Source organism: Periplaneta americana, chromosome 1, assembly GCF_040183065.1.
Source record: "Periplaneta americana isolate PAMFEO1 chromosome 1, P.americana_PAMFEO1_priV1, whole genome shotgun sequence".
NCBI classification, from domain to species: domain Eukaryota; kingdom Metazoa; phylum Arthropoda; class Insecta; order Blattodea; family Blattidae; genus Periplaneta; species Periplaneta americana.
This window is the reverse complement of record NC_091117.1, coordinates 101,827,552-101,855,369: the sequence shown is the minus strand read 5'-3', so window position 1 is coordinate 101,855,369 and position 27,818 is coordinate 101,827,552. Positions and strand designations below refer to the sequence as shown.

Here is a 27,818-nt window from a genome sequence, read left to right as displayed (position 1 = left end):
CAATATTGCTGAAACAAATATGTGAAACTGAAGGAGGCTAATTTCAGCAGAATACATTTCATTCATTATTATACTTAGATATAAATATTGGTTTATTTTTACATCAGACTAATGATGATTATGTATTTAATTTCCATTTACATGGGCCTTGTAGTTCATAATAGTTTATTTCCAAAGTGTTTTGAATCTATTTAATGGTTTATACTACGAGTAGTTATCACACTATTCCAACGCCTATAGTTTATGTATTTATTTGAATTTTTATTTGTATTAATTAACAAATTGTGATTTTGAATCAAGTTAAAGTACACAAACTTCCCCGATGATGTCTAGCTTACAATAAACCACCACTGTTCTAGTTAACTCACCTGTCGCTACCTACATCTTCAACCCTCCCACCCAAGGTCATGAGCTTATGCAAGTAGCGTCTTGCAAGTGATTCGGTGCAGACGATCCTTTTGGACGCCCATGCTGTATGGCATTAACAAAGCTTGATATGCAGAGTCGGCCTCGGTAGCATAGTCGGTTGCGGTTCGATCCCGGCCCAGGTCGATGACATTTAAGTGTGTTTAAATGAGATAGGCTTATGTCAGTAGATTTACTGGCATTTAAAAGAATTCTGCGGGACAAAATTCCGCCACACCAACGACGCTGATATAACCTCTGCAGTTGCGAGTGTCGCTAAATAAACCATAATTTAATTTTATATGCAGATTTGAACCTTAGAAATATCTAACTATTGTAGTTGGTTGTATAATATATCTAAATGATACATCAATAAATGCCATTTATTAAATGGGGGGAAAAAAAAAACTGAGCCAGATATTGAATTTGGGATCTTCAAGAGTACGCACCAGGGCGCTTGCCCCATGTATTGTGATGTTGTTAGATGTTTCAGATTCCATTATGGTTTGAAAACATTCTAGCAATGGCTCCTTCTTCTCATGAACAACATTTACTGTTCTTCTTTAAAACTCCATCTTGTTGCCCCAGCTGATGGAATTGTCATTCAAACACATTAATTTAATACAGACTGTGTGGAGATTGAGAGAAGAAAGCAGGGATACTGGATACATTAGCAAAAAATGTGCGAGCTTTGTAGGCTATTTTTTTTAGCGGCTCTTTCCATTATGAGATTCAACTGATAGGCACTTAATTTCACATTTCTCCTGAATTGTTAAGGTACTGAACTGAGTAGACTATAAATATTGTACAGAATTAAACAATGTCGCACTTGTTACACTCACAACGTTAAAGAAAATGTATTTAAAACTGCGCGCTACTGACAAACAGCTGCAAATTTTGCAGCGCCTGGAAACTCTGGATTCACGGCAAGGGGCTAGCAGGGGGAGGGGTAAAACTAACGCGCAAAGCTTCCGAGACGAGACTGGCAGCTCCAGGGGAGGAAGTGGCTTCACCCTATAGTCCTTCTCTCTGGTTTCGCTCTGGCAGCACCAGGGGAGAAGTGACTTCACTAACGATTGCGTGCATGTAAATGAGAGCGAAAATTTTTAAAAAATTCGAGCCGCTAAATAGAGACTGTATAATAAACGTATTTCACAACAAAAAACGAGACAAGAACCAAAATGTCTGGGGGTGCTGCAGCTCCGCAGCCCCCCTTTGAAAGCCGCCCCTGTGTTTAAATATCTATATTATGATTATTTTTTTTATTTAACTTCATATTGTATGCTAATGTGCTGTAATCAGTAGGTATAATATACACTGCATAATGAATACGTCCGAATGGAGTGAGTAAAAACACTTATTTTTAATACAGTACTGTATTTCGATAAAACAAAATACTAATAAAAATTATCAAACTCAAAATCGCGCTATTTCCTATTTGACGTAAATGGATGAACCACTTTTCTTCCCTCCTACACCTAGTAAAGTGATTTGTTTGTATTTTATGCCAGTATCATCGAACTCCGTCGTGGAAGGGGGTAGCAAACGGTGTTTCCGGTTCTCATCCGTTAATCCAAAGATATAGCCAGGTTAATATTAGAAATTTTAGTAAAAATAAAATGATATCTCTTTACAAATAAAAAGGAACTAATGATTATAGACTATGTTTCTATCATTGTTTACCACACTACTGATGTTTCAACTCCTCCTACTATTACGTTACGAGCCACCGGCGTAGCTCTGTCGGCTGAGGCGTTTGCCTGTCGATCCGGAGTTGCTCTTGGGCGCAGGTTCGATTCCCCTTGGACTGATTACCTGGTTGGGTTTTTTCGGAGGTTTTCCCCAATCATAAGGAAAATGTCAGGTTATCTACGGCGAATTCTCGGCCTCATCTCGCCAAATATCATATCATTATCACCAATTCCATCGACGCTAAATAATCTCAATGTGATACAGCGTCGTTAACTAACCAAGTAAATAAATAAATTACGTTATATTATTGATGGAATGCTTGTCTGTTAACTGACAAGTGTGCATTTTTCCTCTAATTTGTCTGGATTGTGTGTACAGTTGTATACATTTTGATGAGTTTAATAATAATAATAATAATAATAATAATAATAATAATAATAATAATAATAATAATAATATTATTACTGTTTATTTTATCCTTATCTCTGGCACTAGGCATTAAATGTTTATGAGCCGCCTCTGCTATGGCTCTTCTGAGCGGACTATCTTTGATGTGGTGTGTTCCCTGAGATATTGTGTTTCTCCTTCGCTTGAAGATAAAATCAAGAGATTATTATGTTCCATCGATTTTGAACGTTCCTTCGACAACGTGAATCATAATTTCATGTTCCAGTGTCTAGCATGGTACGGGTTCAGTGACACTTTTATCTCCTACTTCAAATGTCTTTATACCGGTACCGGTAGTGGAATTAATAGTCAGATTCAAATCAATGGTTTTCGTTTACCAACAATCAACACCACTAAATCTATTAGACAAGGTTGTCCTCTTTCTATGTTATTGTTTACTTTAGTACTAAATCCACTTAGGCCTATATGTAAATTGCATAATTCTATTACTGGTATTTTCCTCAGGAAGCAGAAGTTAGCGGTAGTTGCGTATGCTGATGTCAGCGTTTTGCTTTCAAATGAAAAGAATGTTGCACAACTTAAAACTATAACTGAATTAATTCAGTAACATTTCAGGGCTACGTATCAAGGAGCAAAAATCCAAGATTCTTCCAATAGGACAGTGGCAAGTGCTTCCGCAGATACCTCCACTGCAAACAGTGACTAACATCAAAACTCTTGGAATTATATTTTCGGCTTCTATAGGAGAGATGATACATCTCAATTGGAAGGGAATTGTTAAAAAGATTAAAGTAATAGCGCAAGACTTATATTTTTTCGATTCGTGTTTATATCGAGCTGGCCAGTACAAACGTATATATTGCCCAAGTGTTGGTATCTAGCCCAAGTGTTACCATTAACAAATACGTATGCACGACAAATTAACTACTGTGCAATATCTTGGTATATTTGGGAAGGTTGTGTGTTTCGGGTGTCTATGTCAACATTAACCTGTAGTCCATCATAAGGTGGTATTGCCTTAATACATGTCATAGACAAATTTCTTGCGTTATTCCTAAGCAGAGGGAGAAGGATTCAACTTTCTAATTCTTGTTACTCAGTTGCATGGCTCCAACATTGGTCACTTACATCGGATCTTCGAAATCCACTTGATCTTCATGTAATTCCAAGGTCGCTACAATATCTTCAAGTTTATTTGCTGGAATGATGTTACATGGATTCACTAAGTGCATACCCGAACACGAGAATTGAACAGTTAGTGTACCAGAATCTTAAAGGAAGGTCTCCTTCACTACAAATGCGTATACAACGAATGTGAAATATGATCGTCTCTGGCGTAAAATCAGCTCCCCTGCTTTGTCCTTTGATGTCCGCTCCACCTGGTCTAAGTCAGTACATGATGTGGTGGCCACACGCACTCGTCTTTTCTCCATCAGGTCGAGTCCAACGGAAGTTTGTCCTTCGTGTCAACAACAGGACACTATTCTGCACCGCATCTCAACATGTTCTTCAGTTATTGACATTTTTGAAGCTGCCACGAGTTATGTACGGAACTTAGATTTAATCAACTGTTCACCCAAGAAGTTCCTTCGTCCCAATTTTCAAACTTCACCCCGTCCTAAACTAAACGCCATCTTGTGGCTTTTAGGTAATACGATTTATTTTGTGCTGCAAAAGCATGGAGCTTTAGACAAGGCTGTATATTTGGATTTTCTCAAACGGACACGGTGGCAGACGCGACAGCACAGTCAACACAAGATTATGTTTGGCAGTTTCATTGACATTGTAGATCAGTGATTTGTAATAGTAATAACCAGGGCCGCCGACAAGGAGGGGCAAAGGGGGCGAGTGCATATGGGCCCGTGAGCAGTAAGGGCCCGTCAGATTAAGTGAGTCTGATTACTTTTTATTATCATGAATAATTATTCGTAGATACATACGGGTACTAGGCCTATAACATTTTGTAAGAATATTTGTTACATAAATTTGACACATTAACTCAACAATAGTAGAATTAATACAAATTACCACTTCATATGTAAATATTTGACTTTTATATAATAGAATATCGGTTTCCCACATTAACGTTCACAAACACGACACTTCAGGGCCCCAGCATTTGCCTGAACTATGTTCCCGTCGCTTGTACAACTACCCCTGCTGGCCCACCGCAATATGCTAGTGGATTCTCCCCCCAAAGTCGCAGAATCACGTTTCCTTTTCAGTAGATTGTATGTTTCGTGTCGAAACTTTCGTCTTTTCGTTGTCGTTTGTCTAGTAAATTCTGTTCATTAATGTTACCGGTTGTAGCTTAACTGCACAATGGATATGTACAGGCATAAGTCAGGAGCTGAGAAGCACAAGGAGAGACAGAAAAAATTGGAAGATATTAATATGATTGCGTGAAAAATATTATGAAGACATTAACAAATAGATCAGTGATGAGTCGAAATATTTAAAATCAATTCATGCCTCTAATTTAGGGCCAACCCCACTGAAACCTATGAATCTCTTAAATAGTCTGAGGAATTAAAACTGGTCAGTTTATTTCCAAATATCTGTATAGCCATTAGGATATTCTATACAATTCCTGTGACAGTTGCTGATGCTGAAAGATCCTTCAGCAAAATGAAGGAAATAAAAAAAATGTATTCAGATAAACAATGTGTCAAGAACGACTGAGTAACCTTGACCTCCTTAGTCTGGAGAGCGATTTTGCTAGGCCTTTAAATTTTGATGATATAATTGATGATTTTGCATCAATGAAGTCCAGGAGAGTTGTTTGTTGATGTTGGACTGCAGGTTAGAAATTACACGTGTTTAGGAATATAATATATTGTGCTAATGTGAAGTTTTGCTAAAAGTTTTCGATGTAATAAAAGTGTATATTTTTAGGTTCGTATCTGTGTATGGGTTTATCTTTTATTTATTTTGCAAATAACTATTATTGTTAGAATAACTGGTAACTTGTAATTGTGCCATAGATATGTGAAGTATATCTTTATGATGAAGGATAAAACAAAAAATTCAATGTCCCAATTAGCCAACAATTTTATTCTTTTTACATGTGTTTTATTTCAGTATAATGAACATTCACAATCATTTTAATGAACTATGTCTAAGATGCACGATTACTCATGTTCAGTAATATATTAATTTTATTTTTAGATAATTTATGCATGAATACATATCAGTGTTCAAGATGAAAATGAAGAAATTCCGATACAGTTTTAAATATATGTGAAATTCCCTAATATACATACAGAGTGGAAGTGAAGTAACCTTGCAGATTCAAAAGGACGATATGGTACATTTAAAGGAACAGAAAACCTATGTTATGTTTTGAGAATAAATGCACGGTTAATTGCAAAATTAATTTGGAAGATTCAGCAGTCCGGCAACATCACCGCTAATACAGTCGTCTTTCTTCAAGTTTTAAAGATGTAAGAGGTCAACGAACTCAGATCTCTCTACCTTAGTGAACTACCTCTCATCTTCCTTTCTGGCTACGATGTTGCAATCTGCTCGCATCATTCAGAGGCTTGAAATTAGTGGTTTTCAAATTAAATTTACACGAAAATCATCCATGCTAATTTGAAATATGCCAAGAGATAAATGATTCCGTATTAGATTTTCTATTGATATGGACAAAAATCACGATCCTACTCGCAATACTTAAGGTAAGCGTTCACTACATCGTATCGCACGCATCGGAAGAATCACAGGATCGGAAAAAGACTAACTTTGCTGTAATTGTTATGTAACCGCGTTCACTACATCGTATCGGACGCATTGCCTCACGGCAAATCCGTCCACGTTTCTCGGATGGGCAACTTTTCCGATGCGTGCGATGATGGCCTTCTTTAATAAATCAATTTTAATTGATCAACTGTTACTATTATGTTGTGCCATGTTCAATGTCGCGCAAAAATGGCAGACGGAAAACTTATTTCGCGTGTAGAAAATTGCGAAGAATTATATAATTTGAGGCGTTCCCATTACAGTAATCAAGTCATTTCTTGCAAATATATTATGTAACCAATATTTCTTTCGTTTCTTCCTCTTCAATTAAGACGCATGAAGCAATTACAAATTCTTATTCGCTAACAGACGTAATTAAAAGACCTAACCTCAACTCCTGTCAATATCGTACGACGTCATGTTTTAAACAGCTGATAGGAGAATCCGATGAGGCGATGAGGTGAAGCCGTTATAGTGAACGCACTGCACTTAAAATATCCATTGCGTGCGATTCGTACGAGCAGTGCGATACGATGTAGTGAACGCTTACCTTTACAGGATAAGAAGGTGTTAAACATTTGGGAAAAAACATTTTTCTGAGAAAAGTAAGCATGTTATTTCACTGCCATCCTGTATATATAATAAAACCATGTACATTAAATATTCTTTACACAGATAATACAATAATATATAATTTTATGTGTCTGGCTTTACAGTCTTTGACAATTTGGCATGATCGTTTCTTCATTAATAGGGATCCAGTTACATTCAAATGGTTCAAATTTGAACATACTTACTTACTTACTGGCTTTTAAGGAACCCGGAGGTTCATTGCCGTCCTCACATAAGCCCGCCATTGGTCCCTATCCTCAGCAAGATTAATCCACTCTCTACCATCATATCCCACCTCCCTCAAATCCATTTTAATATTATCTTCCCATCTACGTCTTGGCCTCCCCAAAGGTCTTTTCCCCTCTGGCCTCCCAACTAACACTCTATATGCATTTCTGGATTCGCCCATACGTGCTACATGCCCTGCCCATCTCAAACGTCTGGATTTAATGTTCCTAATTATGTCAGGTGAAGGATGCAATGCGTCCAGCTCTGCGTTGTGTAACTTCCTCCATTCTTCTGTAACTTCATCCCTCTTAGCCCCAAATATTTTCCTAAGAACCTTATTCTCAAAAACCCTCAATCTCTGTTCCTCTCTCAAAGTGAGAGTCCAAATAAAACAGTTATATTACCGGTTGTTCTGTATGGCTGTGAAACTTGGACTGCTTTCAAATTTGAACAATACATCATAATTAAACTAGAGTAAGTTAGTTGATTCTATAATACAGAAAAAAATTTCTATTACTCGTTTTTTGAACTTGATCATTCCAAGAATGATTTGTAAACACATACCATAGTACCAGTAAGAATAAAACTGAATGTCCTATTTCCTAAATATCCTGTTCAACATGGCACTGTCATGAAATGGTCATCATAATTAACGAAGGTGTTTGATTATAGTTAAACTTCCATTACAGTATAGTTTTTAATTTTACCAAATTAGTACCGGTACCAGTATACAATGTCTTGAACAAAGAGTGTTGGTGCGAACTGCACAGGTGGAAAGAAATTTCAATACAGTACATCAGCATTCACCAATCCATTTCAAGTACTGATTCGTATCATAATAAGTTATATCTTATAAACTTCATTGACACATTTTTACTTTATTTAATATCTACTAATATATCATAGCCATATATGAATGCAATTTGACTACACTATTGCTCAAGGAAATGATACCGTAATTAGTAAATAATAGTTAATTCCATTCTGTTGGTTCAAAATTTACATTGTTTTTATTATACTGTATTGCAAGAATGAGTAGCCTACTAGGACTAAAGTTACTGTATTTCGTTCTGAAATAATGAAATTAAACATTAAAACTGTGAGGAAATCTGTCTTAAAATAGTCATTCCATACTCACCTGTCAGTGCTTCCATGCCTATTGTATGAACTCAAAGATCACAAGAAATGTTGAATACGTTTTTACCTGAACTTCTTAAAGACAGTGTAACATCCTTGAATAAAGATTATAAATTGAAATTAGGAGTTCACTTTGAAAAGTGTTTCTTAAATCATTAAAATACTAGTATATTTCGTAATACTCTATATTTTTACAAATTTTAAAACAATTATGAAACAAAATACAGCAAACTCTCGATTATCCGAGCTAATCACCAGACAAATGTGTATGGATAATACGATTTTTGCTTTTTACTGCAGAACGAATCTTTTCTTTCTCGTACTGTGTTCGAAAATTTAATATGTCAAACATTTGTAGAATCATTTAAGGATTTTGGTATTCATTTTACACATAACTTATGTTTTAAAATGCACTTAAATCACGTGGTAATGAATGCATATAAAAATTAGGATTTATAATCAGAAATACATAAGAATTTAAAAATATAAATACTATTGAGACTCTATATAAAACTCTACACAGAAGTAAATTAGAGTATGCATCTATAATATGGTCACCTCAGTTCCAGTCCCATCAGATGCAAATATAAAGGCTACAGAAGAGATTTTTACGTTACCGTACTTATATTATAAAAAAACATTACATGTCATCTTTAATGGAAAGCAAATTTCGTATAATCACTCACTTTTTTAAATTTAATTATAAAACTTTAAAATCTAGACGATTAATAAATAGCCAAATTTTACTCTATAAGACTGTTAATTGTATATTGCAATGTTCCGCATCACACTGGTGTGCCTCCACAAGGTGAAAGGTGTGACGCGAACTTTTACCTATTATTGTAAGAAATTAATAAAATTAATTAAAATGAAATTCCTCTCTCTGGTGACACAATTAGCTGCCGAGTTAGTGACATGTCCAGGGAGATCCAAGACATTATGAAGGAGAAAATAAAGAGCAGTCAGAAGTTCTCACTTCAGATTGACGATATTAACGGTCATGCACAACTTCTTTTCTACATTCGGTATAATATTGATGGGGATTTAATTGCATTTTTTTGTGCAGAGAAGTGCCCGAGCGAGCAACCGGTAAAGAAATATTTCGTACAACTAATGAATATGTGGTCCATAGTGAATTAACATGAGAGGATTGCGTTAGTGTTTTACAGATGGAGCCGTTTCTATGAAAGGTTTCGTGGCTGAAGTATGTGAAGTATTATCGTAACATACCGAGCGACCATTGTCTCATTCACAGCAAAGCCATTGTTGCTAAGTCTTTCCCATCTCCTCTGAAAATTGTGATACACGAAGTAGTAAAAGTTAATATGTTATTGTCATTTTCAACTACATATATATGTGAACTGGGTTTCTCGACGTTAACTGAAATTAAAACATTAAAGAGGGAGAGACTCAAATCCATCGATGAAGAAATTTAGGCTTGCACTGTCAACAATTCTGCCACGGATCAGCCATATTGAAAATATGAGTAGAGTTATTTACTTTAATATTGGTAATAGAAAAATGTGTACTTTCTACAGTGAATTAAAGTTCATAAATTGTTAATAAATGCAAGAGTCGATTTCTGTTTGATAATAATAATAATAATAATAATAATAATAATAATAATAATAATAATAATAATAATAATAAATTTGATCATATTACGTAATTATATTAAGAGAGTCACATCATATATTTTTGAGGGGATTAATATTTTTGTGTGCCATATAAAGTCTAGGCATGTCTAGGATGTGCCGTGAGTACAAAAAGATTGTGGAACACTGATATATTGAATAACTGGATTTTCTTAAATTTCTTCAGTTCAATGTAAAAAAAAAAAACAGAATTACGTCATAGACAACCTTTTGTTATTCCAATTCCTAGAACTGTTTTCTTCAAGAACTCTCCATTGTTTGTTATGTGTAATACTTACAACTCTCTGTCTTTAAATTGTAATCCTCAATTAATTTCAGTTTATCAATTACAAAATTTCATACAATTTTTAAAATAACCATATTTCCTTCAATCAATCAATTAATCAAAGAACATTATGGAGCATGTCGACTCCATGTTGATTTCACAAAACGCTTCCACTCTGTTCTGTCTCCTTAGATATTTAAATTATGAATAAGTGTACTACAATGTCTTTACTCTAATTTTGAAATAATTCTGCACTATTATATTGACATCTGGCACTAATATTAATTGCAATAATATATTCTAGCATCTATTATGTATCCTTCTTTCTTTTGTTTTGTTTTTTCACTATTACGTATTTTGCATACGGTATAAATTGTATCAATGTAAACCACCTATAATTGGAAGCTTGCTTCTGTTGGTGGTGAAATTTAAATAAAATAAAATAAAATTTAATACATTCAATAAAATTATCGCTTTCAACAGTAAGCCTTGGAGTGTGTTGATACTGTTATAGATTATGTGGAAACAATGGGATTTTAATTACCCACTGATATGGTTGCACTTCATAACATTTGTACTTTGTTCTCCTTACTGTAAGGTTATATATTCAGGACAGAATGATAAGGATAACAAAGATTGTAACCAAGTTTTCAATTAATCAGTACAGTAATCATTTCATCTGATTGTCAGTCTTATAAACATGTTACAAACACATTTGTATCGGGAAATAAAGTGGGAAGAAATGGCTTGTTACAGACAGACAATTTTTAAACCAAGGTCACTTTAAGACTTGCGCATTCTAATTCTAAGATTGGTTTACATGTAATCTAATTTCGTGACAAAAATAAACTTCAGTAGTGCACGAATAACCCGCAAAGTTGATAATCTGCACACGGATAATCAAGAGTTTTTTTTAATATAAAATTGTGTAAATATAGTATTCCTCCCATTAAACTCCTGGGAGAAAATTTATAAGGCTTTTAGCATCATAATAAGGGTCTTAATTTTCAAATGCTGATATACATATCTGATATATAACTACTGCATTTTTGCTACAGTAAGATGTCACCATAACACACATTTCGTCTGAGGATTCATTGGAGATGTTGCACTGCAGTTCCATGCCTCACTGAACTCTTTCATATTAGACAAAGGTCTAATAACTCGATCCTTGTGGTTGCTATGGACGTCTAACATATATTCATCACCTGCATGACACCAAAGCTGCAACAATAATTATAATATATTTATGAACGTTAAATGATCTTCACATAATGAATTTTAGGCTAATATAGAGTGCATAGTTACAAAATCTTAGCTTCAGGATGTCTATACAAATAAAGTATCATCAGAAATAAAACCATAAAATATGTATTTGAAGCAAATTCATACTTCTTTTTGATCGACATTCACCAATTATTCATTTTTCTCTGAAGCTTAATAAGATGCAATCTTAAGAGATACAAATGCACATGGCTCAGAATAAAATTTAAGACCGTTTTGTCCAATGTGATTCACTGCTTAAAATCTCTGACAGATAACTATCAAGACGAGTCCACTGAGTTAGCTATGTGGTAGTGTGTCCATCTCCAGACTAGCCAACCCGGGTTCGATTCCCGGCAGGGTCAGAAATTTTCTTGTAAAATTTCTACCTTGGGACTAGGAGAGATGGCAGTGCACAACTTCTAATCACTAAATTGTGCACCAATATGCCTGAGTTAAATCCCAAATCTCTCCGCAGTGCATATGAAGCGAAGGCATATGTTACTGTTGATAGTGATTCATCAGTCGGATGAGTAGGCTATGTGCTGGCACTGGGTTTCCCCTTCTTCCTTACTCACCTTTATCATCATCCTCACCCATTCCCTACATTAAACTTAACATATACTCACTCTAGTACACAACATTACTCTTCACAGATACACATCATGCATAATGTGGTGTGCAATTTGAAAATGGGTCACAGTCCTGCCATCTATTCGCAGTAAGTGGAACCCGAATCACGCAAAGTGAAGTGGGTAGGCATTAGACACACACACACACACTATCATGACGTTCCTTTCAGATTTTTCTGAAAACTGTAAAAGTGATGCTGGTACTAAAGGTTCCGGTTACCTAAACTACTTGAGTAAACTGAACATTATGTTTATTTAAACATGATGACACAGGTATTTACCACCCTGGATGCAACAAATATAAAACTACAAGGTGTAAACCTTGATTTCCATGAAGCAAATTTTCTCATTCACAATTTGATAAAAACATTCCAAACTTTTCGTAATAACTGTGAAATGTGAAATGTTATGGGACAAAACTATGAGAGGAGCAAATGAGCTGGACCTGTCAGAACCAAGAACCCCGAAGCAAAGGAAAGTGTCTTGCAGCCTAGACGATCATCAACACACACTGCATGAATTTAGTGATGCGAAGGAATATTTTAGGAGTAAATTCTTTGAACTTACAGATTGTGTGACAGGATCCCTTAAAGAGCGTTTCCAGAAAAGCTAATTTTAAATACAGTGGAAAACTTTGTTATCGGAAAAGAAGACGATGTCAGTATTGTCAGGTGTATTCTCGATGACGAAGTCACAAGTGCCTGAATTAATTAAATTTATATGCCTGACTTTGACTACGCTAGTTTCCACAGCTACAGCCGACAGATTTTTCTCCACGTTGAAAGGGCTAAAAACATTTCTGCGTTCAGCAATGTCCCAGAAGCGACTTAATCACAATGCTATTTTAAATATACACAAGGATAGCGAAAAGTTGGATTTAGAAGATGTTTGTGACGAGTTTATAGGAAGAAATGCAGTGAGGAGAAACCCATTTGCAACTCGAAACTTAAATTTATAACTTAATCACAATCTTGTTATTCACAGGATTACACAACTCTTTATCACGGTTTAATTAAGTTATTATCTGTATTCGGTTATTTTTATCGACTTATCAAAAAGATTGTCAGAACTTTAATTTTTCTGTCATTATATATTTTATATCACTGTTGTAAATAGACATATATCATGATTCATATAAGGGAGAATTTGATATTTTATTGTAATTCAAAATTTTGAGCCCACTCAAAATTTTTTCAAAAGTTTGAGCCACTGTCTGTAATGTTTACATTCTTCACAGATTGGGCTTCGTCTTAAACTTGCTGGCATAGTTAGTAAATCATTTACCAAAACCGTTTATATCATTGGGTTGTTTACTCAACTAATTAATGCTATATATAACATTTATAAAACTAACCAAATTGCCATAAAAATTGGTGATAGATTCTCATACTGGGCTCCTATTAATCAAGAAGTGAGATAAGGCTGTGATCCCTCTCCACTTCTTTTTATCATTTATATGAACCACATTATCCACCTATGAAGACAAGACTATCACGCTGGAATTAGATTGCAACAAAATTGTTACCTCAATACATTATTATTTGCAAACGACCAAATTATTATTGCAACTACAGAATCTGAACTCCAATATGCTATACATAATTTAGAGAATATTACCTCCAAATTTAATATAATAATTTCAACACAGAAAACAAAAATACCAGTAATGACATTTTTAGGACAAAGCCAATTTAGAGTAAAATCTGTATAAATAACATACAGTATTAATAGAATGATTCAATTCATTCAATTACCTCGGTTACAACCTTTCATTTGTTGAAGAAGATATGAAGCATAACATTTCTAAATTCATTAAGATCCTAGGCGTAATCAATCAACGATGAAAGAGTAATGGAACGGAGAAAAATTCTCTCCAGCGCCGGGATTTGAACCCAGGTTTTCAGCTCTACGTGCTGATGCTTTATCCACTAAGCCACACTGGATACCACCCGGCGTCGGACAGAATTGTCTCTGATTAAGTTCCAACTCTTGGGTTCCCTCTAGTGGCCGCCCTCTGCACTACGTCATAGATATCTATGAACGTAGGACCGAAGTCCACACATGTGCTGAGGTGCACTCGTTATGAGTGACTAGTTGGCCAGGATCCGACGGAATAAGCGCCGTCTTAAATCACGAAATGATTTACGCATATCATATATATATATATTTTTTTTCCTCCGTTCTATTACTCTTTCATCGTATGATGACGCAGAATATCTGGATGGAAATATCATATGTACTTCGGTACATTAAACTAATATATGTAATCAATCAAGTTTTCAAACCTTTTCAAGTGCAAAGACACACCACACTTAGGATCTACAAAACTCTTGCACAGCCAGTCCTTACATACCACAGCGAGGCATGGACTATCGGGAGAGCAGATGAAGGAAGACTTACAGTGGCGGAAATGAGGTTCCTGAGAAGAACTTCTGGCTATTCCCTGCTTGATCACAGAAGGAATGAGAACATACTCAAAGAATTAAAAATAGACTCATTTATTCGAGACATAAATCAATATAGACTGAACTGGAAAGAACATGTTGCTAGAATGTCTCACACTCGCTTGCCAACACGAATTATCATATGTTCCAAGAGGTCGCAAAAACTTAGAAAGTTTTAAAAAACTATGGATATGAGACTGTAATAGACTACTAGGTCTAACACGTGGAATGATAATGATGATGATGATGATGATGTGACGACGATGAAGATGACGATGACGACAACGACTTCAGTACCTAGTCAAAATTTCTTATAGGGATGTAAAAGATCTAATAAGTGAGGCACAATAACAGAATCAATGTTAGAGACTCTGATATGGTTCTTGTACCTTTCGGTGTCGAGAATACGAGAGCTCTCCATCTGCTCCTATTCGCAGTTAAGGTGACTGCTTCTCTCACAGACAGTTCAACTTTCTCTGAATTTACGGCATTCATCATCATCATATCACTATACATAGATTTTGACCATTGGTTGATCTGTTTGTTTTAATTTAGGAACATTTTTCAGTATCACAAAATATTTTAGTACCATAGCAGTTCCATATAATGTGGGTTTACATTTAAATATTTTGGGGTTAAAATTCAATGCTTTGGTTAAGCTTATTTTGTATTAGATTAGATCAGATTAGATTAGATCTTTATTAGCCGAATAGAATTACAAGTATTCATGGCGTCGTCAGTACACAAGAAAAATGACATAACATATAATATAATACAAAAATAGACTTAATTCTAAATAAATTTAACAGTTTAATATAGAGTGACATGCAAATTGATCTTCAGTCTCCACTGTTCTATCTAGTATCTTCTCTTTTTTGCTTTTCCCTGTCTTTTCTTCAACTCTGAGTTACCTGAAACATAAATGGTCAAGGGCAGTATCAAGAAACGTTAAATTCTAAAATTTTAAATTTAGATATTCATTTGTGCAAAATGGCATATATGTTAATAAATGTTCTTTACCTCTTTTTTGAATTTTCTTATGTTAAGTTCTTTGATTTTCTGTGGAAATTTATTATATAAATTGCTGCCTCTATGTGATATGCTGTTAAGACTTCTGGTAAGTCTGTGGTAATTCAGATGTATGTTTTGGGATGTTCTGGTGTTATACTCATGATAGGTTGAATTTGTTTTAAAGAAATCTATGTTTTGATGAATAAAGCACACTGTTTCTAAAATATATATGCAGGGTACAGGTAAGATTTTTAGTTCTCTGAAAATTTTTATACTTTCAGTCCGAATAGGAACTTTTTTAATGATTTTGAGTATTCTTTTCTGCAATTTGAGGACTTGTGTCACTTTTGGTGAAGATCCCCAAGTAATAATGCCATATGATAGTACTGAATGAACATATCCAAAATAGACTGATATTAAAAGTTCCATGGATGATATCTTCGCAAGGACTCGAAAAGCATAACATAAGCGACTCAGCTTCTCAGTTAGATGTTGTATATGCTTTTCCCATGTTAGACTGGAATCTATCCATATACCTAAAAATTTAGAGCATTCTACTTCCTTAATTATGGTATTACTAAGAACTATGTGAATCTGGTCAGTTGGATATTGATTGAAAGATACATAGACAGTTTTATTTACATTTAATTTAAGCTTCTTATTTGCTAGCCACTTGTCTAGTTTCGTTGATGTTGCATTAATTTTCATTTGCAAGTTCTCTTCCTTATTATCACTCAGTATTATGTTTGTGTCATCTGCAAATAAGACAGTTTTCCCTTCAGTTATATTTAACAGGAGATCATTTATGTATAGGAGAAATAATATTGGACCAAGAATTGAGCCTTGAGGGACACCATGGGGCATAGGAACGGATTTTGATTTTACTGAGCCAATTTGTACAACCTGTTCCCTATTGCTTAAGTACGAGATGAACCAGTTCCCTGCTAATCCCCTTATGCCAAATTGTTGTGGTTTCCAGATTAGAATTTCATGATTAACCATGTCAAATGCTTTGCTAAGGTCCAGGAAAAGTCCAACGGTTTGTTCTTTATTGTTTTTAGCATTGAGGATTGATTCGATAAACGATATTACAGCATTATTGATTCCTTTACCTTTTCTAAAACCAAACTGAGAATTTGACAGTATATTATTATATTCTAGGAATGCGATTAATCTGTTGTACATAACCTTTTCAAGGACTTTCGAGAACCCAGATAATAGGGATATAGACCTATAGTTCTCAATATTTTGTTTAACTCCCTTCTTAAAAATTGGGCAAACTTTTGCTACTTTAAAGATCTCTGGAAATTTACCAGTGACTAAGGATAAATTACAGATGTCTGTCATTGGCAGAGCTAGAAGATGATTACAAGCTTTTATTACTGCATCTGGGATTTCGTCAATTCCAGATGCCAGGCTACATTTTAGGTTTCCCATTATTTTGTGAATTTCTTCTGTGGTTACTGGTTTTAAAAAAATTTTACTTTTATTCCCTATATGTTGAAAGGTTGGCTGTGGATTCCTTGTTGGTGCAGGTTCTAAAGTTTGCGTAACATTTGCAAAGTAGTTATTAAACACTTCAGCTAATTTATGTGGACTCTTAATTAAGCTACCATTGTTTAATAATTCAATATTGACTTTTGCTGTGTCTGATTTTTTCCCGGTTTCCCTTTTACCACACCCCAAATTGCTTTACTTTTATTTTCTGCTCTCAAAATGAAGTCCTGATTGTAATTTAATTTTGCCTTATGGATTACTTTTTTAGGATGTTACAATATGTTTTATAATATAGTTTGAGATTTAAATCATTTGTATATTGACATATATTGTGCAATTGTCTTTTCCTTTTACAAGAAATTATGATTCCTTTCGTTATCCAATTTTTTTATTTATTCATTTTGTTTGAAAGAATAATTTTTTTAATTGGAAATGCGATATTGAAATAATGTGTTACAGTGTTAATGAATTCCACTGATTTTTCATTTACATCTGTTTTGCTAAACACATCAGACCAGTCTTTTTTAGGAGCATAGATTTAAAGTATTCTATATTTGACTCATTAAATGATCTTTTATAGCTGACGGACTTATTACTAGCTTTAGATTCAGCATTTGCTTCTAATTTTATATGTAAAAATGTAGCATTATGGTCTGAAATTCCCATTTTTATATTTTCTGCTGAGAATGGGTAGAAATCATTATCAATAACTATTTGATCCAGGCATGTCTGTGATGTAGGAGTTATACGTGTGGGGGAATCTATAGTCTCTATTAAGTTAAATGAATGAATCAGTGATCTGAAATCAGAAGCTGCACTATTGTTTTCTGAAAAATCTATATTGAAATAGCCACATAAAATTAATGGTTTATTGTTGTTTTTTAACGAGTGCAATAGGATTTCAAGATTTTCAAGAAATGTTTTCAAAGATCCACTTGGTGATCTATAAATGCAGGCTACTGTGAAACAATAATTTGAGTATTTTATTTCTGTTACTACGTGTTCAAAATCCTTTTTTCGGTTAAGGTAGTATGTTTGTCTTTTCTCAATATGAGATATGTTACTGGTGGCTTTTACAAATATTGCTGAGCCTCCATTTTTATACTTTGTGCGACTAAAGGAACTTGCAAGTTTATAATTTTTAATATGGAATAAAGTTACTTCTTTTTCATTTAGCCAGTGTTCTGTACAACATAAAATATCTATATCTCGTAATTCATGACTGAATAGTACTTCTAATTCATTTAACTTATTTTTAAGGCATTGAAAGTTTTGATGCATTATTGGCATACCAGTGGAGTTGAATATATTATTAGTATTACCAGAAGTCTTTGCCATATCAAGTGTAATTAATTTACCAATATTATCTATCCTATTGATTGATCTGTTTATAAAAAATCATCACTTAGCTTTTTAGGAGGTATCCTTCTCCTCTGAGATTTACGAAGATCAGCAGTTTCCTTGTCAGCTTCAGATTCCTTGGACAGTTCTCCCCTATCCGCAGTTCCCTCATCAGCATCCAGTTCCTCGGGTAGTTCTCTGTCAGCACTTTTCTTGATGACGTCGTCTTCTTCTGCCGAGTCTCCCCTGTCAGTAGTTCCCTTGTTGGCGTCGTCTTCTTCTGTCGAGTCTCCCCTGTCTGCTGTTCGCTTGTTGGCGTCGCCTTCTTCTGCCGAGTCTCCCCTGTCCGCTGTTCCCTCGATGACATCGGCTTCTTTTGTCGAGTCTTCTGTATCCGGTCTGGTCCAATCCATCACGATGGGGTCCCTCGTTGCACTCCCAATTACATTCAATATTTCATTCATAATGTGTTCTCCCATTTGTTGCTTCCCACTGTTGTTAAGATGAAGTCCATGTCTAGTGAATTTATTTCTATCCAGGTTTACGTCGATTATCCTAACATTTTTGAAGATTCCCATCCTTTTTTTCAGTCTACAATTAAATGACTTGACTTCCTTATTTACACAAGATGAAGCTATGAGATCATGTCTGGGTGGAGCACTTATGAGCAGGACATTTGTATGACTGCATTTATTTGCAAGCGACGTCAGGTTCCTAATAGCATGGGCTGCATTGTTTTTGCTGATGTCATTTGTACCTCCCCACACTACCACAAAGTCATTTTTTGTTAATTTCGTGATGTCAGATTTGGCACTTTCTACTTTATCTTTAGTGCTAGCGTTGGGTTTTACGTAACCAGTAACATTAATCAGCACTTTACTAAGATATTTTATGTTCTCTGCACAACCTCTCGCATGACTGTCACCAATAACTGTAACAGAACGTTTCTTTGTACTCGGTAGACTTCTTTGTTTACATTTTCCGCCATTTTCGTTCTTCCTTTGAACCACACTTTCCTTCTCCTGTTGACTCTGGAGCACTTCGTAACGATTTACTATTACTGGAAACGGTTGTCGATCGGTATGGTGAAATTCTCTAGAATTATTTGCTTTAGTCCCCTTTTTACCTGTTGCTATAGTCCATCCAAGCGTTTCCAAGGACTTTCTTCTTTCGCGGTACTGCAATTAGGCCTACAAATTGGAACCTCTCCTTGGTGCTGTAGAATGTTTCCATCCTCTTGCAGTACTTTAATTATTTCCAACACAGATAACAACTCTCCTTGAAGTTTATCCACTTTCCTTTCCAGACTGCAACACCTGTACACGATTCGTTGTTTGGAATATTGAAATTACTACAAAATGCGGGAGCTACATTTACATTTCCCAAGTCGGCCGCCATCTTGACAATATGTTCTAATTAATCTAATGATTAGATATAATCCTCAAAATTGGTATAGGACATGTTTTCTAAATGAAAATTAATTTAATTTACTAAATTTAATTATTCATTTATAACTTTAGTTAATAATAAGTAAAAATAACTTCTAAAATTTAGAATTTCTCGTTAAAGATCTTTCCTTCTCCTCCCTGTCTCTAACGAGAAATTCCAAATTGTAGAATTTGATACACCTCCAAAAATGCTATTGCTTTGTCTTTTGACTTTGCTTTGCAAAAATAACTTACATTATATTCTACAAAAATAGTGATTATATTGTACTTTTGTTGCTCACTGTGATGTACTATGCAGCTCTGAAACATGGACTTTGTCGCAGATCGACATATCATGTCTAATTACATTTGAAAGAAAGATCTTGAATATTTTTTGTTCAGTGCAAGAAATGGAGAGTGGCGAATAAGATAAAATCATGAGTTATAAGAACTTTACAAATCACGTGATATTATGAAGCTATTACAGTGTCAAGACTGAGGTGGACTGGACATATGAAAAGAATGGGAGAAACTGAACTATCCAGAAGGATACTGGAATGAAAGCCAGAGGAAGGAAGAAGTGTAGAACGACCAAGGCTGAGATGGTTGGATGGAGTGGTGGAAGATCTGAGTAGGATCGAAGTTAAAATATGGTGGATGGTTACCAGGAAAAGGGAGTCCTGGAAGAGGAACTTGAAGGAAGTCGAGGTTCGAATAGGGCTGTAGTGTTGCTGCTGATAATGACTGTACCTTTGTCCTATTATTTAACCATAGTCAGTCACACTCCGGAGTTTCAGATGAATTTCTCGGAAAAGCGAACAGTTTTCAAGAGTATGAGAGTATATCAGAAGAAATCATTTCAAAGAACTTCAGATAAGTAATGATAAGTAAGATAAGATGAGGAGCGGGCTTTCAAAACGCAGTTTGTACAAAATTAAAAAGAATGCTTCAATACAATTTTTTTTTGTGTAAGCCTCCATATCATACATATGATTTTCGCGTCAAAATGCAGCAATTTCTGCAGTTATATGAGTATTCGTTCATTTTCCATACAGCAGGTTTTTTTCTTTCCTTAAAAATAAAACTCCTCATATGTTTTCAACAACAAAATTGTCTTGACAGTATTTAATTTGCCGTACATGGGGTGATTAGGAACGAATTTTTACTATATTTTATTTCTTTGTCTCAACGAGTAAATATAACCAACTACAAGAATGTTTATTTCTTTACTCGTGAAAAAAACATAAACATTTTTATTATTAATTTTACTCTTTCACACAAAGATATAAAAAATAGTAAAAATTCGTTCCTATTCACCCCATTTTACGGTACTTGAAGCATTTTTTTGTTTGGTCCACAAAGTGTTCATCTGGGAAAAATCCTTTCATTTGAGCATTTCAGCCAGGCAGACTCAAGTTGAAGGATAACAACACTTCAATATCCTTATTAGGAGTCAAGATTTCCTTACTTATGTGCGCAAAATTTTCGTGACACCTTGCCGTAACGTTTTTAGATGCACTGTCTCACTGTCTGATTTTTTCCTTCAATTACAAACACTTTCATAATCAAAAACTTTATCTTCAATGATGAGGAATTCATCTGCAAGAAACTCTGTCCTTTAGCTTACTAGTAGGATTCTCTCACATTGTTCTAATTCAAAACACGAAAGCATTATTCATTCATTTATTTATTCGACTACTTTATGTTTAGAAAGAAATACTATAACTCCTATGACAACAGGCTGAGGGGACTCCAGAAATCATGGTTAGAGAAAGCCCATTGTCCATTATTCAGTCTGCAACCGACTTCTTTATTAATTTAGCTAAGTTTTAACCGTTTAAAATTCCATTGTTTTGAATTACATGCAGTATATTACATAGATCACCGTTCCTTTCTCCGCCGTATAAATGAGAAATACAATCAGGGGCGACTGGTCCTTAGGGGTCACCAGGGCCGTGCCCCACCAATATTTCGTCCCATATAATTCTTTTTTCGCATTTAAAATACGTAAATTTTGTTCAAGACAGTATACTAGATTCACAATTGTTTCAGTAAATTTCATCACATTATGCGATATGTGTCAGTAAAATGTCAAAGATTGTATGACACTAAATATTGTGAGCTTGGGCCCGCGTCAAAGGGCCCTCAAAACTTGAATCACTTCAGCGCTCAACTACCATGGTGCGTGGCGTGCAATATCGCATATTATGCTACCGACGGAAATTCACGAAGTGTTACGAAATTACTGTTATAAGTATATTCTTCATTGGAGCTCATCCAAGAAAGCCTATGTGATGAAAGGAAGCAACTGTCGCAGACATTTGTTCTGTGAATAACCGCATGGCTAATGTCTGAGCGAGGTTCTAAAACAAAGTCTACAACCTTCCAATTTATAAAATAAACTCTTAGCTCAAGCATATGATGGTGCTGCAGTAATGAGTGGAAACCAGGGTGAGGTCCAGACTTTGATGCAGAAAACATTTCCTTATGCAAAATTTGTTCACTGCTATGCCCACCAACTTAACTTAGTTATAAAAAATACATGTTCATAACGCATTAAATCAGTGAAGTTGCTTTTTTACAAATATTATTGGATTCATAGCATTCTTCTCCTCTTCACCTAACGCAGTGACCTACTGCGATCTGTGTGCAGTAAGCACATACTAACTATTTTAGCAATACGATGGAACTTTCAGTCCCAAGTTCTATCCTCAATTAAGAGAAATAAAGCAGAGCTATTGAAATGCTTCGAAAGGATTGAAGAGGGAGATGACTCAAATGAATGAAATGATATAACAGTGAGAGAAGCTTTTGGCCTAAAAAACTTGCTAAGTAATAATGAATTTTTGTTTTTCTAAATTTCTTTTATGACTTAATGAAACATGTTGATATATTATACAATATAATACAGATGCAAACTGCAAATAGATTGAGAATATCTGACGCATTACAACATTTTGAGTCAGCTGTAATGGAAATAAGAGAGAACACTAATAGATATGAAATAAATGTCGATGACGAAGAAGAATGTTCGCTTCTTCCAAGAAAAAGGCTGAAACTCAGTAAACCTGTCGGCAGATGCCAAAGAAATATGCGATATCATTATCAACCAATTCAATTACGTTTCCTGCAATCACATATATTTGGCAGCTTTAATATGATTGATTCAAAGAAATTTGCTTCATATAGAGATAAGTTCCCCACCGACATGGCTAATATTTTCGTAAAAAATTACTGTCCTTCAATTTCGAAAGAAAAATTTATTAATGAACTGTCAGTGATCTATCGAAATGATACATTTAAAGACATTTCCTCCGTGTGTGATTTGTTCAGTTTTTTTATGGATTACTCCTTTGAAGATTCATTCTCTGAAGTGGGGAAAGCCCTTTGAATAGCACTAACAACACCTGTTTCAACAGCTGTGTTTCAGCACATTAAACAGGATAAAAACATTTCTCAGAAACACCGTGGGTCAAGACAGGCTGAATCTTAAGGAGCATCTCCATCAAATTCCAAACTTAAGAACAGGTTCATCGAAAAGTTTGCTAGAAAGAAGGGCAGATGAGCATATCTTCTTTATAAATAATTCTGCAAATTGGTGAGTTTAATGTTGAATTTTCGTTACATGTATTGTGTAGGTGGTAGTTTTAGTTATATTATTTTGAGTAGAAACAATTAACTAAAATAAAATAAAAAATCTTGGTGCATTATTTAACGCATATCGCAAAATTTGTGAAATATCTGGCCCCACCAACAAAAATGATCACGAGCCGCCACTAAATACAAGCAGAGTAATATTGCATGGACAAGAAGGAATACGTACTGTTGCATAACCGAGGAAAAACAGTTGCTCTGGTGTGAAGTTTGGAAGACCTGGAAGTGTCACATTGAGACCATTCACACGAGTCCATGCCCGTTTGAAAGCTCTGTATGCTTTCCGCAGTCCCCCATTGTCAGCTATATCCTCGCCTAGTGTTAAATCCTGCAACAAATTCAGATCTTAGACCTCACCTTTAAATTTCAGTCAATACGAAAAAGATCACCATCCCTATTTAAAAATAATTCTTGCAAAAATAGCAACATTTTTACATGTATGTAACATTTTCAAATCAGATTTGACTTGAAATGGAGAGTGTAAAAGGTTTTTTTACCAAATGTAAGAAAAGTATTTGACGCATTATTGTATAGCCTGCAGATTGAAATATACAGAGTGATTCAGACTACTTGCAACAGTAAGTTAATTTATTTCGGAAACTAGTGCACTAAAACTTTTGAGACAAAAATATTTAAAACTAAACCACATGTGAACTTTCACTTGAGCTTGATTTCATCAATCACCTCTAACAGGAAGTAGGATCAGTGGCGTATTACTTCGAAATTTCAAATGGGAGTAGGGTTCAATTAGGGTACCATTTGACAGAGCTCTTCAAAACAAACAACTTTCTTAGAATGTTTTTATTAATTCCTATTCTTTCAATGAGAAAAGGCAATGGGTGATTCGGACCACTGGTAACTAATTTATTTCGAAAACTAGTGCATTAAAATTTTCGAGACGAAAATATTTATAACTAAACCACATGTGAATTTTCACTTGACCTTGATTTCATCAATCAGCTCTAACAGGAAGTAGGGTCAGTGGTGTATTACTTTAAAATTTAAAATGGGAGTCGTGGTCAAATAGGGTACCATTTGATAAAGCTCTTCAAAACAAACAACTTTCATAGGAAATGTTTTTATTAATTCCTACTCCTTCAATGAGAAAACGTACGAAAAGGTAATGGGTGATTCAGACCATGGGTAACAGTAATTTATTTCGGAAACTAGTGCATTAAAATTTTCGAGACGAAAATATTTATAACTAAACCACATTTGAATTTTCATTTGACCTTTATTTCATCAATCAGCCTTAACAGGAAATAGGGTCAGTGACGTATCATTTCAAAATTTCAAAAGGGAGTCGGAGTCATATAGGGTACCATTTGATAGAGCTCTTCGAAACAAACAACTTTTATAGGAAATGTTTTGATCAATCCCTACTCTTTCAATGAGAAAATGTACGAAAAAATAATGTTATTAATACTGAGAAATGTTGCGAGAAGAAAATGTAAACTAGATAAGTACATTTAATGTTGACATAGTACACACGCACAATTACCTGGCTGAGTGTAGACCTGGTGGCCGTTAGCACTACCAATGAGTGAATACAAGTAAACTACCCCTTCCCCTTTGCTCACTCTGCAGTATTTCCTTTGATCACCGGAATACAGTACCTACAGGACGTACAGTCAGGTCTACATGTACACTGCATTTAGCCAGATAATAAGCTCAGATGTCCTTGCCCAATAACGTACAATAGGAAGGAAGTTTTGTTTTCTCTGTACCTACGTATGTACATTTTTCAAGTTTTGCAATTGCTTTTGTGACTAATAAAATAAGTACCTGAAAGTTAAGAGTGATTACAAATACCTCCTACATACTACAAACAATGATAGTTTACACAAATCAGGAAGGTTTTGATATGGGCGAATCTTGTAGAAATGCCCAGGCTGCCGAGCATCTGTACACAGAGAGATACCCACAACGGCTCGTCAATCTTGCAATGTTTTCAGGCGTCTTGCTGCTCGTGTACAAGAAACTGGACAGCTGCAGCCTAACCATAATCAAAATAGAGGCATCAGATGACCTGTGCAAGACGAGAGATCAACTGAAGTCATTGCTGCTGTTCTTGTCAATCCTCACAACTCGACCAGGAGAATTGCTAGGGAATCTGGCATTAGTCAGACAACGGTGGGAGGGTTCTGAATGGCAATAAATACCATCCTTACCACATCAATATGCACCAGCAGCTTGAAGGAGTAGATTTTCAGAGTCATGTGGTTTTCTGCAATTGGTTGTCAGGCAAAAACCGCCAGTTTCATCGCAGTATTCTCTGGACAGATGAAGTGACATTCAAGAGCAAGGGTGACGTCAATATCCATAATGCTCACTATTGGTATCATGTCAATCCTCTCTGGCTGAGAGAAGTGGACAACTAGCATAGGTACAGTGTCAATGTCTGGTGTGTCATCTTCAGACACCAAATCATTGGACCTTATTTCTTTGAAGGTCCTCTGAATGGTGTCATGTATGCTAACTTCCTGAAGAATATCCTCAACCATCTTTTGGAAGACGTGCCACTGGCAACACAAGCAGTAATGTGGCTACAGCAGAATGGTTGCCAGTCCATTTCTCTTTGGTAGCACGTGACGTAGCCAATCAGCTCTTCACTGGGCGATGGATTGGGAGATGTGGTCCTATGGCATGACCAGCATGATCTCCTGACTTGAACCCTTTGGATTTCTATCTTTGGGGACGATTAAAAAACATCATCTATCAAAATCGTCCCACAACAAGAAATGACATGAAACAGCGAATTCGAGAGACCTGCCAGTCACTTGACCACACCGAAGTGTTAGGAGTCAATGACAGTGTTAGAAGAAGAGTATGGGTGTGTGCTGCTCAGAACGGCACACAGTTTGAACATTTGTGAAAATTAATGGAATTTTCCAGTCTTTCAGTAATATCTGTCAACATTAATTATCTTGTTTATATTTTCGTATTGTAGCATTTCTCAAAATTGATGGCATTGTCTTTTCGTACGTTTTCTCATTGAAAAGAGTAGAAAATGATAAAAACATTTCCTACGAAAGTTTTTTGTTGTGAAGAGCTCTATCAAACGGTAGGCCTACCCTATGTTGAATCTTTCGAACACTACTTTTAACACTTGAATATAAGTAATTGATTAAATGGAGATCTTACTCGTGTTAATTATGTAAGCATGTGCGGCTTACAGCTGTTTCGGTGCTACTTGACACCGTCCTCAGAGCCTTCTGTCAACGGTACCCTATAGGATTCTGACTCCCATTTGAAATTTTTAAGTGTTACGCCACTGACCCTATTTCCTGTTAGGACTGACTGATGAAATCAAGCTCAAGTGAAAGTTTACATGTGCTTTAGTTATAAATATTTTTGTCTCGAAAGTTTCAATGCACTAGTTTCTGAAATAAATGACTCTTACTGATGATCTGAATCATGTTGTATTGATTAAGAATAATGACATAAAAATGCACAACACAGCAATAAAGCAGAAAACTGTTACTCTATGTGACATTGAAAGATTTGTTCCAAACAAATCAATAACAGGGCTGGCCAGTATACTCAATGATGTTATATATGACGTAATAGGTAATTCCTCTATTTCTTCCCATTTTACATTGGGATATAATACAGGGTGATTCATTCACGAAGATAATTCAATATGCTAGGGTAGTCGCGCTCACAGAAAACAACCTGCACTCAGTGCATATATGTGGAGCTAAGACAAGGCGAGGTGCATTACACTATGATGACGTAACAGCATGCTAGCTCGAGCTGCAATGAGTGGTGGTTCAGGTTTAGTACCATACTACACATAGTATAACATGGATACAATAACTGCCGAAAGGCTTCAGAGAAGTGATACAGGTGCCTAACCATGGAGGCAGACTAGGAAGAGAAATACTTTCAGCAAATGGGTGAATGATCGATCGAGTTGCTTGATATGTGGTGTTATCATTGTTAAAAAGAAATATAATGTGGAGCTCCACTATAGAAATAAACATTCTTAAAGTCATGATTCGATTGCAGAAGTTGATTGTGCACAAATAGTTGCAGATCTGAAAAACATCTTGTCAACAGAGGTATGTTCTATTATTAAACAGGAATAGTTTCTTTTTATTTTGTAAATTCATGATAATAAATAACAAAATAACAATGTGCTGCAGTTATGTGTTGATGTTTTAATTTTTATTTGTAGAGTAATAGTGAAGAAACAAGTTACAAAATTTCGAATTTGATAGCACGAGAGCTGAAGCCTTTAAGCATTGGCCCCTTCATCAAGGAGTGTTTACAATTAGCAGCAAAGTGCATGTGTCCTATTGAAACAGATAAGCTAAATAAAATACTCCTTTCTCGGCACACGTAACATGCTGTATTAAGGAGCTAAATACAGATGTTGAAAGGCAATTGTTTGTTAAAATGAA

General features: G+C 35.2%; 1 protein-coding gene across 5 annotated transcripts in view; it reads right to left on the bottom strand.

Moving 5' to 3' along the window:
- Positions 1-5,640: 5,640 nt before the first annotated feature.
- LOC138698873 (neprilysin-1-like) overlaps positions 5,641-27,818 on the bottom strand; it is a 222,694-nt gene continuing 200,516 nt past the window's right edge. For 4 of the 5 annotated variants that reach the window (XM_069825079.1, XM_069825084.1, XM_069825092.1 and 1 more), the window contains 2 exons: positions 23,582-23,740; positions 5,641-11,367 (listed from right to left, as the gene is read on the bottom strand). In XM_069825079.1, the coding sequence (XP_069681180.1) occupies positions 11,209-11,367; positions 23,582-23,740 (318 nt within the window). In that variant the 3' untranslated portion in view covers positions 5,641-11,208. Of the gene's footprint in view, positions 11,368-19,513; positions 19,648-23,581; positions 23,741-27,818 lie in introns of those variants that run through there. The other variant, XM_069825081.1, reaches the window with a different exon arrangement.